The 20212-nt window shown below is 32.3% G+C and overlaps 1 protein-coding gene and 1 pseudogene across 1 annotated transcript; both read right to left on the minus strand.

The window, feature by feature from the left end:
- Positions 1 to 122: 122 nt before the first annotated feature.
- Positions 123 to 19973, minus strand: LOC128169804 (uncharacterized). Its single transcript, XM_052835872.1, has 6 exons — positions 19645 to 19973; positions 15802 to 15990; positions 15410 to 15540; positions 14993 to 15079; positions 3441 to 3539; positions 123 to 2244 (listed from the first exon to the last, which is right to left on the minus strand). Exons 2-6 carry the CDS (start codon positions 15959 to 15961, stop codon positions 1357 to 1359), a joined length of 1365 nt encoding a protein of 454 aa, XP_052691832.1. The 5' UTR covers positions 15962 to 15990; positions 19645 to 19973; the 3' UTR covers positions 123 to 1356.
- Positions 4290 to 12847, minus strand: LOC128169805 (uncharacterized; annotated as a pseudogene).
- Positions 19974 to 20212: the final 239 nt, after the last annotated feature.

Genomic DNA, 20212 nt, shown 5'->3' on the forward strand with positions numbered 1-20212 from the left:
TTGTACAGATGTTAATCACCTTCTGAAGATGTGATTTCGAGAGATATAAAGATTAGTTGATGTTTTTTCAGTACACTTTTCTTGAATTAAGCAAAACCCAATAATTAACTTGCCGAGAAGAATCCTTAAGAAAAAAAAAATAACAAAATGCGTTTTGAGAAGAAAATGAAAACTGATCTTTTGTGTACATGAATTATATCTTCTAAGGTAAAGGGTCTTTTCAACTACACTACCTGATTCTGGCTTGTAAGTTCCGTAACTTGCAACTTAAGGGTCTAGAAAATAAACTTAAAGTCAGACACATACAATTTACAATAATTATTTGATACATTTTATTAATTTTGTTAAAAGGAAACAACACCTTACGTTCCTCGATCATTCACTCCAACGTAGTAAGTTGGTAATTATGGTCAGAGTGTGGTGGGAGTTGAGGGGCACAATGGTCAGAGTGTGATGGGAGTTGAGGGGCACAGTCATTCACATCCGAGGTGGTCACACACATCTGTCTCTGCTTTAACGGTTCTCCGTGAATATATTTATTTAATGATTATGTTTGCGAACTATTAAACATACGTATTTGAAATATAACGTACCTAGATATTCTATTAGGATCTTTAAAATCAAAAAAGGGCAGGACTGTTGTCTTGAACGCCGTTTTTGAAGTGGCAAGTGCAAATTCGGTCAAATGCAGCATTTACATGCCTGTCTTTTAGCCTAAAATGCATGTATGATCGATAAAAAAAGTATACAAAACAAGTAATCATGTACATGTGTACAGATATCATGGGCATACATTTACCCCAAACCCCGTCGTATATTCCGCTTGGAATGCAAGTAAATGGATCTTACCTACAGAGTTTTTCTAATCTTCTCGCCAACGTAGGATCTGCTAAAAACCTGGACATTTTTTTACGTTTGCTTTAACCCTTGGTGGTTACAATTAAACACGAAACATATAGTCGCGTGTCGTAACAGATATTCAGAAAGCTGAAAGGAAAGAGTTGTATACAAACGATGTTTCAAAAAAAAAATTGATCACTAGACTCGACATTGTTTACACTTTTCATTTTCCCTGAAGTTACAAAGTGCAGCAAGTTTTTATCTCATCCCTTAGTCTTTGAAGTATCTTGTACTTGCTTCCTTTGATTTTCTGGAGATAATTTATTTCCTTCTTTGTTGGTGTCCTTTTTCTTGTTTTTCTTCCTTCAGCATCTGGTAAAACCAAATCCTTTTTCTCTGGATCTAAAAGACATCTTGACAAAGTCCAGTATCTGTAGGGATAATTCTTTTACTGTACTGCCACTAATATTGTTTATCGGTAGGATGCCAAATAAAATGACAGTTAACCAGTTTAATCTAATTGGTAACACTGGTGGAGTTGCTGGTGGTTGGTGCACCGGTGGGGTTGCTGGTGGTGGATGCACTGGTGGAGTTGCTGGTAGTTGTTGCACTGGTGGAGTTGCTGGTGGTTGGTGCACTGGTAGTAGGTGCGCTGAAGGAGCTGCTGGTGGTGATTGCACTGGTGGAGCTGCTTATGGTGGGTGCACTGGTGGTTATGTTTTCAGAGTTGATGCTGTTGGTGGCTTTGCTGGGGGAGCTGGCAGTGGTGGTTACATTTGCAGTGGTGGAGTTGATGGCTGTGCTGGCAGTGGTCCGTTTTGGTCTTCTTAGAATTGGCATTGTCTCTGTAACACCAAGGTGAACTGTATTTTCCTTGTCTTCGTTGTTCTTCTGTCTTTTACTGAGACCTTCTTCCAATCCCTGAGCAGTTTCTACTGACGTATTGTTCTCGCTGTTGACAAGCAGCTCATGCAGTTCATTTGTCGTCAGGAGGCTTCCAACCGAATTTCTGCTAGATGGCCTTTCCTTCAGTGCAGCAACTTCCCGAGTCAAATCCTGCACCTGGCTTTTCATCTCTCGCTGTTCTTTTTTCAGTTCCTCCACTTGAACTTTCATGTCCTGTTGGCCTTTCTTTAAGTCCTTTAACAGTTCCATAATGTTCTGAAATGCATCTGATGTAAGAGGAGGGAGGACGTCATTTGGGCCTAGAATAACCACTGCCTCTGTCTGAGTTGATTCAGTTTCAAGTCCACGTTTGTACTGTTCCACTTGAAGGTTTATGAGGTCTCTTTCATCTGCACTCAGTTCTTCAAGGTAGGAGGGAGCACGCTTAGGAGCAGCAACATCTGTAGAATAGTCACCTCCGCCCTCAAACAGAACTGTTATCTTCCTGCCCTTTGAACCCTAAAATAAAAAATTGCATACTTTTAGCTAAAGTTTCATGAATGAGTAGATGTATATTATGACATTATTTAATTGCTTGAGTGGCAACAATAATCAAGAACAGGCCTGATCAAGAATAATTGTTCATCAGTTACAGAAAGGCCTAAGGCAGAGGATGGCATATTATTGTTATTGTTTTTCCGAGTTATTTTTGCATCACAAAATTTGGGAAATGTGTAACTTATTAAATGTATTTGAATTTATCATTTCAAATTTTCTGAATGCAAACAATACCAGATATCATTTCTGCGCATTGAATATTGAATATGTTTTGATGTTAAATATTGTCATCATGCCAAGAATTACCAGATACAGAGTGTCATTCTCAGGCCACAACAGGGGGTAGTATTAAATATCTTTAAATGTTTCCAGTTTTTAATGAAATCTTAAATAAATCACAATGTTTTACATGGGTTAATACTGACATTAAAGAGACAGTACAGCTGAAAACACATGTGTGAACAACTTCAGATTTACCTATTGTATCGTTAGGAAATAAGAAATAACGTTGATTGTAGTAGATGAAATACACAAAAATCTCTTTCACATACTTATTGAACGTAATTATTAGCTTCAGGAAAGTTATGGGTCGTACAAGCTAGAATAATCTTATATTGTTTATTTGTACCACGTGGACTTCGATTGACAGTAATTGACACTTGCTGCAAACTACAAGATCTTCGTCAGACTATGGTCATCATGGTATAGGAGGTTAAAGTGAGTCTCTAAACGGTACACATCCTCACTTACTTGATAATTTATAAATGGTTTACCTATTTCGGTTCATTTTAAAATGAACAGACATTAATAGGTCAAATAACCCCTCAAAGGGCCTCATTTACATTGTAGCAACTCCTATGACAAACATGAAAAATACATGCTAATGTAAATATGTGATAGGTTGTGTGTAATTATTAATTTTAATGAAATAATCAGATTTATTTCATGGAGACCTTTGTAATTTTCTCAAAGGTTTATACATTCATGAGTAGTACAAAAATACCGAACCTGATATGAAAATTTTTTCAAGTCCGTTTTTTGATGCGCTGCACTGTCTCCTCGAGATAGGGTTCTTTACATAAACAAAGCCCTTGCCAATTGCTAGATGCAAACAAAAGTATAGACAGTTCTACAATTAGTTTTGTATAGTTACTTACTGTTTTTTCTTTTGGTTTCTCCTTTGCTTCCTTTGTCTTTTCTTTTGTCTCCTTTGATTTCTTGGTTGGTTTTCCTGTTTTTGGTTCATCCGTTTCATTCTGCAACAAATGTAAGTGCATGTAAATTTACGATGAAATTCAAGTTACTTGAAATATTATATGTATCAGTTTCTTGTGGAGTAGCACAATTGGTAAAGCTACTTACTTCACATATACTTCATACAAATAAACATCAATATGAATATTAAAATAAGCATTGAACGCTTTTTGCATGTCATTAGTCCTACAAGAAAACATATTGACGCAAGCGTCAAATGGGCCGCAAAAACATAATTGAGAAACACATTACCAAGAAGAAAATTATGAGTTGGTTGTACTCATTTCTATGGTATTTTCAGCAGCACGTTTTGAAGTTTAGATTTTACTATTAAGAAATGAGTATTTGCAACAGTAATTGTATGACCATTGACATAGTATGAAGTTCAGCTCATCATTGCTCTCTTGGACATAATGTATTTCCAGGGACATACATCCCTGGTATTTCAAACCAATTTGATTTTTTTTTAATTGTATTGAATTAAAACTTAATGCATTAGTTTATATGATTTGAAGGGGCCACACAATAAAATGGAAATGGATATTTTAAATGTACAAGTAAGATCATGCTCATCCGATAGAAACTGCAAAATTTTAAGGTAAAAAATAAGCTGGAGATTTTTTTTCCTAACTGGAATTATACATCTTATATACACTCAGTTCATGAAGATAATCATGATTATTTAATTGCAAGTGGTTCTCAAAAGAATTAAAAATAAACACAAATTTTCAACAAACAAAATTTATTGTACATGAAAAGGCTACAAAAAATGTAACAACCTGGACGAAAGAAAGTGACAACAAAAACTTTGACCAGAACATAAACGACTTAATAAAAAATAATATCAAGTGTGTTAATATTATAATTGAGATCATAAAAACTGGTACTAATTAATACATAAACAAACTAGCTAACAAGAAGCAAACACAATAGCTTCCAACAATGAACAAAACTTTGCATCTTGTGTACACTTGTACTGTTTTGAAATAAATAAAAAGAACAACCACTTTCTCTTACAAAAGACTATTTTCTAGAACAGTAAAAAAACTCAACCCTAATCTATAATAAGTTGCAAAAAGACATTAACAATGCAAGCTATGAATGAAATCATCAGCTAAAAAATGCAGTTGCAATATAAAAACAGTTTTGAACATGCATTTTTGGTTACTGGTATTTAATGGTGATATGATATCTTAAGATACTTAATGACCAAAATCATGCAAATCGTGTACTACAGCATACTGTTTTGAAATAAAAAATAATGGCCACTTTCTAGCACAAAAAACTACTTCCTAGTACCGACAATAAAAAAACTTGCTCATAAATGAGTGGCATTCTAACATTGCAAGCTATGAATTAAATCATAAAAAAAATTATATCATTTAAAAAATCCAGTTGCAAAAAAAACCCCAAACATTCATAATTTGTTTCTGGTGTTCAATGTTGATTTTCTATTTACTTTTCAACATTGTAAAACATGTTATTTGCACTAACGCAAGATTTAAATCTGATAGGTAGCCTCATGATCAACATTTGAATCAGCTCCTCTTTGTCATCAACTATCAACTCTTCTTGTAAAATAATTTCAAGCATGCTTTTAAATACAGATGTCTTGAGATCTTTTTTCTCTCCTCGCTTGAACAGAAAATTTACACGAAATGTAACCACTTTCTCTTACAAAAGACTATTTTCTAGAACAGTAAAAAAACTCAACCCTAATCTATAATAAGTTGCAAAAAGACATTAACAATGCAAGCTATGAGTGAAATCATCAGCTAAAAAATGCAGTTGCAATATAAAAACAGTTTTGAACATGCATTTTTGGTTACTGGTATTTAATGGTGATATGATACCTTAAGATACTTAATGACCAAAACATGGAAATCGTGTACTACAGCATACTGTTTTGAAATAAAAAATAATGGCCACTTTCTAGCACAAAAAACTACTTCCTAGTACTGACAATAAAAAAACTTGCTCATAAATGAGTGGCATTCTAACATTGCAAGCTATGAATTAAATCATAAAAAAAATTATATCATTTAAAAAATCCAGTTGCAAAAAAAACCCCAAACATTCATAATTTGTTTCTGGCGTTCAATGTTGATTTTCTATTTACTTTTCAACATTGTAAAACATGTTATTTGCACTAACGCAAGATTTAAATCTGATAGGTAGCCTCATGATCAACATTTGAATCAGCTCCTCTTTGTCATCAACTATCAACTCTTCTTGTAAAATAATTTCAAGCATGCTTTTAAATACAGTTGTCTTGAGATCTTTTTTCTCTCCTCGCTTGAACAGAAAATTTACACGAAATGTTTAACTGGAGCTGCTGGTCCTTTGGCATACTGGGCACTCTCCTTCTACATATTTTTTTTGTCGACAAGCTGAAAAAATCCATAAATAAAATTATTTTACCAGAATTTATCTCGTTTTGCTATGTGGTACACCTTTTTCACAGAGAGTTAGTTTATTTCATTAAAATCCTTATTTATTATATTGAAACTTCCTGTAAAATTCTCATCAATTTACCTGCGTTGTCACAACAGATGTAAACATCAACATCAGTGAAGTCAGTAAGAACAATTTCTTCAGGTGTTGTATTTTCAAGTTCTTCCGAAAAATCTGGATCAAGGTTCGCAAAACCAAAATCTTCATCACTAAGGTTTACTTTGTTGTCAGCAACAAACTTAAGGATAAAAACAGAACTTATTAAATTCAGGTTTAAAAAAAAAAGAAGTAATTATATAAATATCTGTTTAATTTATGACATTATTATTAAGATTACCTCACAGGAAGATGTTGGGCAAGTTGTTAGCTGTTTTCTTGTTTGAAACACTTTTGGGTAAACATTTGTGACTTTAACAGTGTCCCCAACATTAAATGGACTCAAAGCATTCTTGTTGAATAAGCAAACTTTGGCGACACTGCTGGTGTCTTTGATCATGATTGATTTCACTGCTAAACTACCTTCCTGACGATACTTCAATGGTGAAACCTAAAATATAAAAAGTACAGAATTAATTCTTAAAATATATATAAGTACACTTTGAATTCTTTAGGTATACATGCTTTGTTAAAGCATTGTAGAGAATTCTTATATGCAAATATTTTTTGTATCAAAATAGTGAAAATATACAGATTGTTTTCAATAAAAAAAACAATTGTGCAATTTGGTTATGTTTGTTAGTAATGGAATCAATATGGTATTGTTTTTATTACCTTGAATATCTTGCCAGTAACTTCCGATTTGTCTGGTGACTGCAAAGCATCCTTAAGCAGTTTTCGCTCTCCTTGTTGTGGTGCATTCTCAGGTAAATTTGGTACCTGTATGTCTTCACTGGTTTCCACTGATGCTGCATATGCAATAATACTTCTTGATGTTATCCATAGTTCGTTCCCAGTTTTCTTCAGTGCATTTTGGAATTTAAAGCTCATTCCCTCCTTGATCATGTCAAACCTTGCCTTTTGATAGATTCTAATTTTGTATGTTTCTGTGCCATTCCCACCAATTACGTTGAAAAAGTGCATGGTTCTGTTTGAGGTTTTGTTGCAATAGGATTGAAGTTCTTTTGATTTCTTCAAAACCTTTAACGTAACTGTCAATGTTTCATCTGAAGATTCTTGAGACTAGAGAGAAATTATAACATTTTTTACAAACGAGAACAACAAATTCCAGCTCACTATATATGTATCTTAACCTAATAAATCAGACTTCAATCATTTACCAGCAAATGCAAAAGTGCATTATTAGACACAAAATTAATATATGCTATGTTTATAATCACAAAATGTCTGCAAAGTTCTGAAAACCCAATTTTAATTCTGTTCGAAAAACTAATTGGCACAAATATTTGTAAAGTGAAAATGTTTTTTAAAAATTTTTGGTTATTCACAAATATTGTACCCAATTAATTAAAATGATTCCACTAAAGTTTTGCAATTTTCATGTAATTCAATAATAAAAATGACAATACATGTACTTCAAATAACTTAAATTCAACATTGTTTAAAGTGTTATGACTGAAACTTACAATAACCATTTATTTATTAATATTCTTCAGCCTTTCATATTCCACAATAACATCTTCTGAAGCTTTTATTTTTGATGGATCAAAGTTGATCAAAATCAAGCCTGTGCTAGAAGTTACCCTGCTTAGTGCAACATATGCCATACCAAATTCAAACACAGTACTACCTAAATCAATAACTGCTGAGTTCAAAGAAATTCCCTGGACTTTGTGAATTGTGCACGCCCAAGATAACATTAAAGGAAACTGTGAACGTACAACATGTCTACCTCTGTAAACAAACTTATGCTCATATGGTTCTATTGCAACTGGACTATGAAGAGAGGATTCTTGTTTCATCATTACTCTTCCAATTTTAGGATCATCAAACTTCACATATATACATGATGGCTTATTGTTTTCACTTGAAAAAATAATATTCACAATTGTTCCAATAGCTCCATTAACCAAACCATTTTCAGTTTTAATATTCCTCATAAGCATTACTCTTGCTCCAACAGACACCATCAACAAGTTTCTTAACCCTCCAGCAATAGTATCATCAGAAGGAATATGATCACTTAAAACTTGTCCCATGAAATTATCATCCTCTGATGCATAAAAATGATCTGCATAGATTCTGATAGTATTTGCCAATTTACTAAGCTGATTATTGTTATACATTTCTACTTGCTGTCTTGTGGGATAAATATGTAAATATTTAGAAAACTTGGTTTCATCATATTGTAATCTACTTTTCAGAAAGGATATATCATTTTCTAGAGGCATACCAATACGTACTCTATTCAAAAGGAAATAATATGATAAATCAGAATTTTGTCTGTTATTTTCCTTTAAAAACATTGGTTGAAATAAATGCCAAAGTAACTCATTCTTGAATGCAAAATTTCCTTTCACAGGTCGCAACTGAAAAAAATCTCCAACAGCAATTATATTGCATCCCCCAAATGGAAGGTCACAATCTTTTATTTCTGACAAACGCCTGCTAATAAATGTTAACATGTCACCACTGACCATACTTACTTCATCAATGACAACTGAATGGACATTTTCAAATTCTTTACGTACTTGTTTCAATGTGTAACTAGACAAACCAGCATAATTCAGAAACTGTGCCACAGGAACTCTTAACAATGAATGAATCGTACGACCATTTATATTATTTGCAGCAGTTCCAGTTGGAGCACATACAAGAACACAATTCGAATTTAAAAGTCTTGCACAAAATAATTGGATGTATGCAATAATAACTTTTGTAGTAAAGGTTTTACCAACACCAGCTCCACCTGTTAAAAATAAATGAAATGGCAACTCATTTTTTTCAAATTTAGATTTCACAAAACAAAATGCCTCCAACTGGGATGGTGTCAACCTTTTCACACTTTCTCGAAATTCAACAATTGACATTAAACATGAAAAACTGTGCATATGCAAATCATCATCAAATATTTCTGTTGCATTTTTACTTGTATTTAAAGACGCAGATTCATTCACATCAGCAAAGAATAATTTTTCTAATACAAGATCATTATTCAAAGAAAACAAAGTGTCATTTTTGGTGTTTTCAGAAGAAGAGTTACAAGACAACTCTGACATCAATTTCAGCTTCCGTATTGTATTTTCGATTTGTTCCGTGAATGAAAAGTTAATGAAATCAATGCTTGTATTGAACAACTGTCTCTTGTTAATGAATGCTTCTCTAGGGTTGGAATAGGGAACAACAAGCTCATTTTCAGATTTGTGTGGCAATAATAAAAGTAACATTGAATAAAAATGATCATCTGAAGATGGAGGAAAATGTGGAAATCGTACAACACTTGGTTTCTTGCATTTCTTCATAACCAAATCATACTTTTCAATATATATACGAGACAGAGAAACTCTCTTAGGCATTTCATTGCTACATTTCTTGTACCAGGAACAAAATTTGAATAAACAAATATCACTTAATTCCACAGGACGACAATGATAATAATCAATAATATTTGTTTGAAACACTTCTGTAGAATTGTCATCAAGAATTTCAATTTCTTTTCTACTTTTCAAAATTCTGTATCTTTTGCTTGGTTGCCTTGTATTCAGATAAACAAAACACCTGGTTACATGAATCAAATTCAAATTGCTTAATCTGTAAGCAGCTTCTTGGGAACTCAATCGTCTATGGCGCAAAACTGTGAGTCCTATTTTCAACAACCGCTCATGCCGTGGAATAGGATTTTCTCTAAAGACATTGTGAATTAGTTGACCCAGTGCATTTTTTAACTCATCCGGCTCTGACTTGCAAATATAGCTACACACATAATATGCTGCACCCTCAGCATTACAAATCATCTGGATATCCATATTTGCTCTCCAGTGTCTTAATATATCAGGATTGTATGAATTTATCATCACATCTTTACTTGTTCTTTTTGTTGTGTAAAACTTTCCTTTATTTTTATCTGACAAATTTATATTTCCAACAACAAAAGTTTTTTCACATTCTCGTTTTGGAAAACCAAATCTACAACAAGACTTAAATCCTTTACTGCAATAAGAAGTATGAGAATGACTTTGTAATGTAGTCACTAATTGAAACAGTTCAGCATCATGCTCACAGTTGGGAATAACAGACCATATTGTTTTATCTATATAACGAACCAGTGTTGGAATTGTTAAATTTGAAATTTCATTGGGTACATCTTCAATCCATAAAAACATATGAATGTGTGGGCTTCCCCTATTTTGAAATTCTACTCTTGCAAAGTAATCAAGAACTTTACCTAAAGGATATTTTTCACTCTGAATTACATATTTCATTAAAGACTTGAATCTGCGCTCAAAGTGTATTGCAGTCATTAAAGGATCACTTCTCATACCACTTCCAAAACTATTCCATTGTTTAGCTTCATCAAAATCAATATTATGTAACATCATTCCCAATTCTGGCCAATGCAAATCATCTGCTGATAAGGTCATGAAAAGTGTTGGTGGACCTAAACATCGAAACATCGCCAGTAAATTATACAGCTGGTTTCTGAAATAAGCCACGGTTCCACGAATATTTTTCATGAACATGTAAGAATTTTCTTTTAACTCTGCATTATTCTGCAAATTTTTAATGTCACATGCATTCACAGACACAGCATTATTTTGACCCTTCTTTATTCGCATGTTTATATTTATCTCTGATTTCAGACAGGCAAGATCATATGAGACAGCAGAATGTAACAGATAAGTCAAATCTTTCCTAAAATTTCCATTTTTGTTATATAACCTATATTTAAAATACATAGACTTTGAAATTTTCATAGGTCTATTGTAATTTAAACCATTTTTACCATATGGGAATAGCCATGGAAATGCCATTTCCTCACCACTTTCCATTTCGTACACCCTTACAGGTTTTTCTGAAATATGAGGTACATTAATAATGCCCTCATTTCCAATTACAGAAATGTCGTTAGGCATTGTACTATTTATTGGTGTAAGGGTAGCACTTTCCATATCAAAATCTTGAAAATCCATTTCTGTATCTGTCAATAATTCTTCATTTTCTTCAGAAATAGCAATGTGTTCATACAGCAAGTAATTTCTTTTCAACCATAAAAGTGCCTTTTTAACTTTTTGGGGGGAAACAAAATATTTAAATTTTTCAGATTCCACATAACCTTTGTGTTCAAAATTTACAGCAAAAAAACATCCATCATTAATACCTTCGGGTAGTTGATTTGCAATAACTTGCACATTTGTTGGCAAATTTAGAATTAACCCTTTTTCAGCCATTTGACCCCCTGGTAAAATAATGACTGTCATAAATATCTGAATCAGTGCAATTAATCTTTTTTCAATTAATGACAAAGTTCTCAGTTCTGAAGGAATTTCAAATGTTTTCAAGCAATTAGCTTCCGTGCATAAATATGGAACTTCTTTTTTCTTTATTAAAGAATGACAAGTTTGACACAACACATCACTTCCATTAGTTGTTATATGTGTGAAGTTTTTTAGCTCTGCATTCTTAAAACTGTGAGTTTGGTTCTGAAATAAAAATCTGTCACAACAAGCACATGAAAAAATTGGACATTCTCTTATTCTACTCTCATAAGCTTGTACATGATTTTCATCATGCAAATAATTAATATCAAGTCTTGTAGGATATGCATCTGAATGATCTGATATTGTAAAAAAACATGAAACATTATCAAAACTGTTAATACTGCCACCACTGCTATTCAAGTCTTTCAGTATCAAATTGTGCGCAGATCTTTCACTATTTTCAAAAGAGACATTTTCATGAAAGTAATTTTAAGGAACATGAACTTCATGTGCAACTTGCTTTCTCTTTTTTTTCTTTATCGAACAAATTTTTTCGCTTGATTTACAATAAGTATGAAAATTTTTATTACTACTACATGTACTACTAAAACTGGAAAAATCAGAATTTGTTTTGTTGCATGCATATCCATATTGCCTTTCTTTTTGCTCTTCACACAAGTTAATCACTTCATCTTCATTTGAGAGAAAAGAACTTCTTGAATTTGTCGCAATTGTACTACAATCAAAATTGTACCAAGGAAAAAGCAACGGAGTTATTTCATACCTCATATTGCTAAACAACGTTGTTACATATTGGAAAAATTCTTCAAAATTTTCAAACTGAAGCATGACAGCATTCCCATTTTCATTAGGAAAACCTAAAGAATCTCTTTGATGCGAGTCAAAAACATAAACAGTGTTGTCACATATATTACTAAAAACTGCCACAGTATTTCCACCAAATGTAACCAAATGAAAACTTGTTATTCCATTAGCCTCTAAGAAAGCATGTTCAAATGACATTTCACCAGCATCTACATTAACAACGCCATTAACAACGCCATAATATCTGTCAAAAAAATACTCTATCTCACCAGGTAACCCGTTCCACGAGTAAAATGTTGGTGGTAAATCTCTGTGAGATAAATATCCATACTCACGACCAGAGGACAAAATATGACCATAAAAATGTGTACCGTTCGCAACAGTTTGATTCAAATCACTGGGAGATAATTCTGATAAATCAGGCATACGTTTAACAAACATGAGCAGAGCAACTAAAGCTATCGCAGTACATTGTACACCATTATAAGGTTGGAATTCGACACAGCCTTGATGGCAATTTGCTAACAAACTTCTCACCATTTTTCCTGCTTGTGGAAACCGCAACCACGTGCGTTGTGAATCGTAAGATCACAGTCTTCCTCCAAAAGTACCACAGGAAGCGCGGGAAAAAATTGCCTTGGTGAAAAATAGTGAATACCGATCCCGATACAGTGCCTTGAAAACAATGAAAAACTCCGAAAAGTTCCGAATAGATTATAGTCTCGATAAAAAGCAGACAGGCATTATCTACTATACATTTGCGAGAAGAAATATAAAAAAAAAGAAGCCATTTAACATTTACTTTTAATTTATACATGAAAATTTACTTTTAATACAAATAGTAATAAATATAATATTAATTCTAAAAAAAAAAAAAAAACTATCCCGCAGAAACGCAGTAACACTTTCTAAATGTATATCAAATAACGGACCGCCTCCTGGCGGCCCGTAATAAAACACCAAGGCTGTGCAGACAAATTATCATACCGCGCATTATTCAATTTGGACCAACAACATTCAAAATAAGCATTCAAAGCTTAAATATGATGTCAATACACATCTGTAAAGTTTATCTAATATTTGAATATTGATTTGTTGTACCAGCTATTAGATTGTTGTAATTTGCTAGCATCATACTGATCTTGATTATTTACCATTAAGATTTATTACATGCATGATCAAGTCTATGCTACATGTAATAGTCATCTTAATTTTTCATTGCAAAGTGTGCGACCCCCCCCCCCCCCATTTTCTTTTCAAATCTGTCACCATATCATTAATTTAAACATTTTTTTCTGTGATGAAAAACTAGCATGTAACATAAACTTGGCTTTCTGTGATAAAATGACAATTATTTTACTACTTCAATCTCTGTATTTGTACTAAAGAACAAAACATTGTAATCGTATTTTTACAATTACAAAAATAATATTCATACTTTTTGTCAAGATCTAGTTAATAAATAGGGCCAACAGATTAACTGTCATTATCAATGAACTGTGAAGAGAAACAGTTACAAATGTCTGCTTTTACCATTTTTAATGAATTTAACCAGAATGTATATTGTTTCTTTAAAAACAGTCTATAGAATAGTCTTGGTCTCTTTTTTTAAATGATATTAAATGGAACATATCTATAGGTTATCCTTTTTTTTTTAATAAGATTTCAAATGGAATGTCCAGAATACATTTTATTTTCAATAACAGTCTATAACACTCTCTTATGGTAAACATCTAGTTAAATAATGGTGCCTACAGGATAATGAAATGCCAGATATAAAATCTTTTAATGATGCTTTATAACAATGTTTTTTTTTGGAAAGACCAGTACTAGATCTTGACCTTAAGGAAGGAGTCTTTTCTGGTTTTCGACTTGTCAAACGTAAATTTGATTAATTGTTCATTAAATCAAGATGAAAGGAAATTAAAATAGTATATTTTTCTTTCTTTTTTACTATCATACAACTTGGCATAGAAAAATGTAATCAATGTTTAGAATGGAACAAGGACTATATTTTTGGCGTAGGAAAATATCACATGTTGCGCAATTCAGAATTGCCGCAGATTATATATATATAATGAGTCTGTTTTAGAATTTTAAAAACAATAACAATAATGTTGGATTTTTTTTTACTAATGTGAACTAATAATATGAAACTTGGGTTTCAGAATATGTTTTTAAAATATGATTTGCCTATCAAATAATATTTGTATAAGCTTTTTAATGCGCCCATTCTATACATTGATTTTTGTGAAAAAATCACTAAAATCAGTTTTTCTCTCTTATGAAACGGTCAATATATTAGCTTTTCTGTCAATTTATATATTTATATAAAGTCTTCATAATACATAAAAATTAGAAATATTTTATTATTGGAAGCATAAAAAAATAATCAATATTTCTTCAAAATTTAAAAAAATTAGAGGAAATGCGGGCTAAGCAATATCAATTTTAGTATAAATATTTATTCCAATTTAGTAGTATAACCTGATAGACACTCTCATGGTCTATGATTTGATTGAAGATTTGAATCTTCAAATCTTAAACAAATGTCTACAGAACTATAAAGAGCTACACTCATTTTTATCACTCTTTACGTTGAGGAAAAAAGTAGTGACCTTGACCTGACCTTTATCCGAAAACAAAAAGGTCAAATTTAATTAAACTGATAGAGTCATTAAGTAATATGATCCGTTTGACTGTGTCAAAATTTCATGCATTTCTTATTATAAGAAGTATGTTTGATCATAAAAAGACTCCTTCCTTAAGCTTTTAAAACCTATGCTAACTCGTAAACTTACATGTTCATCATCAATGGGGTCTTCTTCCACATCTTGTTCTTTTGCATTTGGGTCTGGTAAGTCTTCGTCAGGTTGAACTACATCATCCTAAGCAAAACAAAGACAGTATTTGAAAAAAAAAATGTAAATCCATAAAGAGTTTTAAGTATATCCTTGTCACATTAGACATAATGTTGTTTGAAACATTCTCTTAATTTTGTTCATTTTTTCATGTACTGCTTTCATATTCTTGAAATCAGTTATAAGATGTCTTTACATTTTGTAATGATGAACACTGAACATGCTGAAGATCGTACAATTGCCCTAAACTACATAGATGTACATTTAAAAATCCAATATGTGTGGAAAATGCAAATTACATTAGATATAATTAGAATATACAATATACCAGAAATTTAATATTTTGTTGATACTTACAATATCCTGGGGCCAAACAGCAAGGTACCCATCGGGCTTATTTCTTCTTTTTCTTTTTTCTTTGTCCAAGGCCATGGACCGGTGTGATGTGCTCCATTGATCTTCAAATGTGTTGAGTTCTCTTTTGGAGTCTGAAAATATTTTTAAATGTTTGATTGAAATAATGTACCAGTACACAATAGAAGTTTGATACTAAGGTCTTTTATTTTAAAAAAAGTGTGATTTTAATGTTTTTCTCAGAATAAGATTAAAGTTTTTATGGTCATTGATATAATACAAGGTACTTTTAAGAAGTGCATGCCTAAAGCTTTATATTACACACTAGAGAAGAATATAGACTGGATCCACTAGAAAATTACATTTTCAGTTACTTGCTCTTAAGAAAATATTACCTGATAACTGTAGAATTTCTACTTTTAGCTTCTCTGCCCCAAATTTCATGTAGCCTTGCTGGCCATTGACAAGGTCCTTTCCTTCCAAGACTAACTTCTTTGAATCCACAATTGCTGTGCACCCATCCACATCAAAAAGCACTAAAGCATTAGCTGTCATCTGCCCTTTGTTCGCAAAAAATATTCAACCTATGTACAAAAAAGGAAAAAACATGTACTTATGTGTTCACTTAAATTATGTGTATGCTTGGGTACATGCAATTTTTTTTAGGTTTTACTTCATTAATTTATTTCAGTTATAGAGACTTTTGCATCGCATATTTTAAGTGTGTTCATTTGAGCACCATTTTTAGACCCTGCAATGTATATCGGTTCATAATCCTTAAATATAAAGCACCGTATTTGTTCTGATTTTGAGCATGTAAAAAAGAAAAGTTCAACCCATGCCATAATTAATTTGTTAAAATATCAACACTTATTTCAGATTTCATTAAAAATCAATTATTCTTTCCAAATGTCTGGAAAATAAACACCTCAATTCTTATCTCAGAATCAGCTATTTTATATTAATTATCATGACATAAATATATGTAGAACCATAATGTAATGCTTTGACTTCTTAAACTATGACTATCATACGCTTTGACTATCTTTAAAATTACTAAAATTCACATAAATTATAAATGTGTATGCAAATAATTAAAATGATCTCTCAATTTAGTGAATTCCTTACTAGTTCAATGAATATATAATGGAATATATATTTCAGTTGACCATGTGTAGTACTCACTGGCGTCGGAAGCAAATTGAAAGTGGGGAGGGGGGTGCTAAACTAATCCTCTGAAATATTGCGAAAAAAACTTATTTCCCAAAATCATGAAAATCCTAATCCATGGGGGGGGGGGGGGGGGGGGGGGGGGAGGGGGGAAGTATGCCTATCCCAAATATTTTTTTACCTATCCAAATTTTTTACCCCCAAAATCATGGAATTCCTAATCCGTGTGGGGGGGGGGGGGGGGGGAGTAGGCCTACAACTCCAACTTTCTCAATCTTTCAAGGTTAATTTAGGAACAACTATACTTCCGGCGATAAAAAATGGGGGGGCTAAACCCTCTATAATGCTATGTGCCTAATGGTTAGGTCTACACAATCAAATCTTGTTTCCTATGCCCTATTACTGACCTTCTTTTCAGTTCATTCAAGGAGTTCATGTACTCTGTGTGGCCATTTGATATTATTCCAGAACTTACATACTGTATACATGCAAGAGATTGTACTGGACGTGGTACATGTATATTTGTTTTAACCACACATTATTTAGAGAAGTAAACATTTTCCGCTAGGTCTTACGTGTAGTATAAGCATGATGAACTTGGATGGGGTAAGATCACATCTCTGAAGTAGAACAATGCAAACTGCGAAGAGCATTTTAACACTTGTCTCACTGCTGCCATTGCGCGAACATTATGAGTTGTATATGTTTACAGACTTCTTTGTTAAACCATCGCCAACTTTAAATACATGTAATGCATAAAATGCATGTTAAGTGCTAATAACATTATGTTGATCATTTTCTATGGGCTGAAAACATTAACAAGGTTAGGAGATGTTTAAAATCACGTTTCTGGCAGGATGAAGTAATTTTTACGTAAGAATTTCAATCGGAAGTACACTTTCCAAAAGAGGTTATAGTTAATTCATTCATGGATATTTCAGACACTTTGCATTTTGTTTTTTTGAGGGTATTTTTTTTTTCATAAAAAAGAAAATAATGCCATAATTCTTCAATGTCATATTATGATTATATGTGTTCCCTGTGAATATAATAGCCCATTTTATAAATACGAATATTGTAGTATATACATTCATGTACATTTACGGAAGATAGAGATTCTTACGTAAAAAAACAGTACAGAACGTTTATTGTAGAATTGTGTACTATAATATGCTCTTATTGAAAGAATCCCTATACTACATAAGACATAAGATCTGTATAACACACCGCAGTTGTTTTTTTTTTCTAGAAAAAAATTGAACCAAAAATTATCTAAGTCAATTTTAACACTAAGTAATGATTGTAAAGGCATGCGCGCTAAAGAAATTGGCGATTGTAAGTTTGCAGAAATTAAGTAGGATTTCAATATCTATAACCTCGAAATGCTGTGTGCAGCTTGAACAAAAATTGGTTTCTCAAACTATATTTTGTTGAGAGTTAAAGCCGTATATGTCTATTCCGGCAATTATATAAAACTCATATTAGCTTTTTACAAGGGCATTGACGGGTAAACCGATAAAAAGCTATTATGGAAATGTGAATCCAAAATTATATATATACATGTATATAAATGTTGAATATTGTTTCGGTTACATTGTGTATCATACTTGTAATAAACTAGTAATAAGAACAGAAAATAGGGTTCATACGGCAGAAATCAATTACGATTATAATAAAAATATACCGGTATTCTATAATTCAACATAACGCTATATCAATATACATGTACAATAAAAAATAATAATAAAAGAGTCAGCAGCAGGATATGAACCCCAAACACTGCATGGATGTACATGTATTTAAAATCCAGAATAAAACCAGTGTGCCCTACGAGACTTGCAGTATTAGGTATTAAGTTGTGTTGGAAATGAACAATATTGTCATATATCTAGACTTTGTTTTATATCATCAAAACATATTTTGAAAAAGTATTATATTAATCGTATCTGTGTCGTCTCTCCATGCTTCTTGTTAAATCGGTCGGGATATTGCTGCTTTGTTCGTTTAGACATCGTTTGTGTATATATAATTAAAGCCTATTATTTCCTCGCCCTGGGTTTTAAAATACATGTAATTACGTCTACAAATCAAAATTAAGAATAATTCAAATAAATTCTAAAGTTGTAGCATCGTAAAAGGCTGGTTTGAGAGCAAACTTAGGTAAACTTTTATTGAGGTGCTCGTGAAAACGATGAAATTTTACGCAAATGTGATACTTAAATGTACATGTAGGTTTTACAAATCGTTGGCAACCAAGTTTGGTACATGTAAATACGCTAATTTAATAAGCTACTTTTGGCGCCGGTTAATCGATTTTAGAGTAATTTACATTTAAATCGAATCAACCTTAATCCAATCAAACTTTGGGACAATCGTGGAAATAATTTTAATCAAAATAGAGTTAGCAGATTTTGTGGTGCCCGTGAAGATGGTCCCAAGTATACGTTGATTTCATTACTGATATTTGATATCCAGTATCATTATTGATGGGGTTTTTTATTATTATTTTTAAACATATCACACGAACATACATAAAAAGTTTGCATAATTTACAATATTTTATTAAATGGTTGTTAACAGTTGGTTAAGTCTGTTACATTGAATGCAGTATAGTGTTAGTGACTTATGATTGTATAATGTAAATTTAGTTTTATTGAATGACTAAATTTTTGGCTTTGTTTATAAAGATACGACCTCGAAAGAATAATTAAATTAAAAGTCCTACACATTGATAAGCAAGTACGGTATGTGCAACAATCTTTCATCATTGAGCATAATATATGTGCATACATGCAAAACCATTCTTTCCATAATTGAGACACGAAGACAGAAACATGAATTCCTTGTCTGGGTTTTAAAAAAAAAATTTTACACGATGAAAAGTGACACATGTAGATTTAACTAATTTTGACCAAGTTTTCACAATAATAAAAATTGGAGTCTGTTGTAAAAAAAAAAAATAAAAACCGATAGTGTTGTAAAAATGAGGGTTGTAATTTTGTTCTGTATATTTTAACAATATATATACATATTTAGAAATTACATATGCGACATCTACACATACTTACACGTCTGGTTCCTTGGGAGTTTCCTCTTCAAGTACAGGTGCAAAGTAATCAGTCTGTGGTGCTGTACAATTACGGTGTACCTCATCATGGATGAATGAGTTCAAGTATACCACAAATACACGAGGGCTTCTCTTTCAGCCCCGTTATCAAAACAATAAGAGCTCCATTTACGGAGACATTGGCCGGGGTGAAAGTTGTCAGCAAATTCACACCTTGTTGAGAATAAGAATCCGACAGCATGGAGATCACAGGTACGGGAAGGGGATATATATTGACATGCCTGTATTTTAATTGAGGGTGGTACACACATGCACAAATGTACATGGAAATAAAAGGTTAATCCCGCAGGTTGGAAGGTGGGGGGGGGGGCATGTCTTTTGTTTGGACTAAATACTCCTCGGCGGAAAACCAAATTTTTTTCCCCCTAACATCATTGTTCTCGCCGACAAATTGCAAAGCACAATCAAAAATACAGCTGAAATTTACCAGGTTGTACACGAAAACGACATTAATATTATAATTCAAAACAACGATATCTGAATGAGCTTGAATGAAATAATTTTTTGTC

Source organism: Crassostrea angulata, unplaced genomic scaffold, assembly GCF_025612915.1.
Source record: "Crassostrea angulata isolate pt1a10 unplaced genomic scaffold, ASM2561291v2 HiC_scaffold_217, whole genome shotgun sequence".
NCBI lineage: Eukaryota > Metazoa > Mollusca > Bivalvia > Ostreida > Ostreidae > Magallana > Magallana angulata.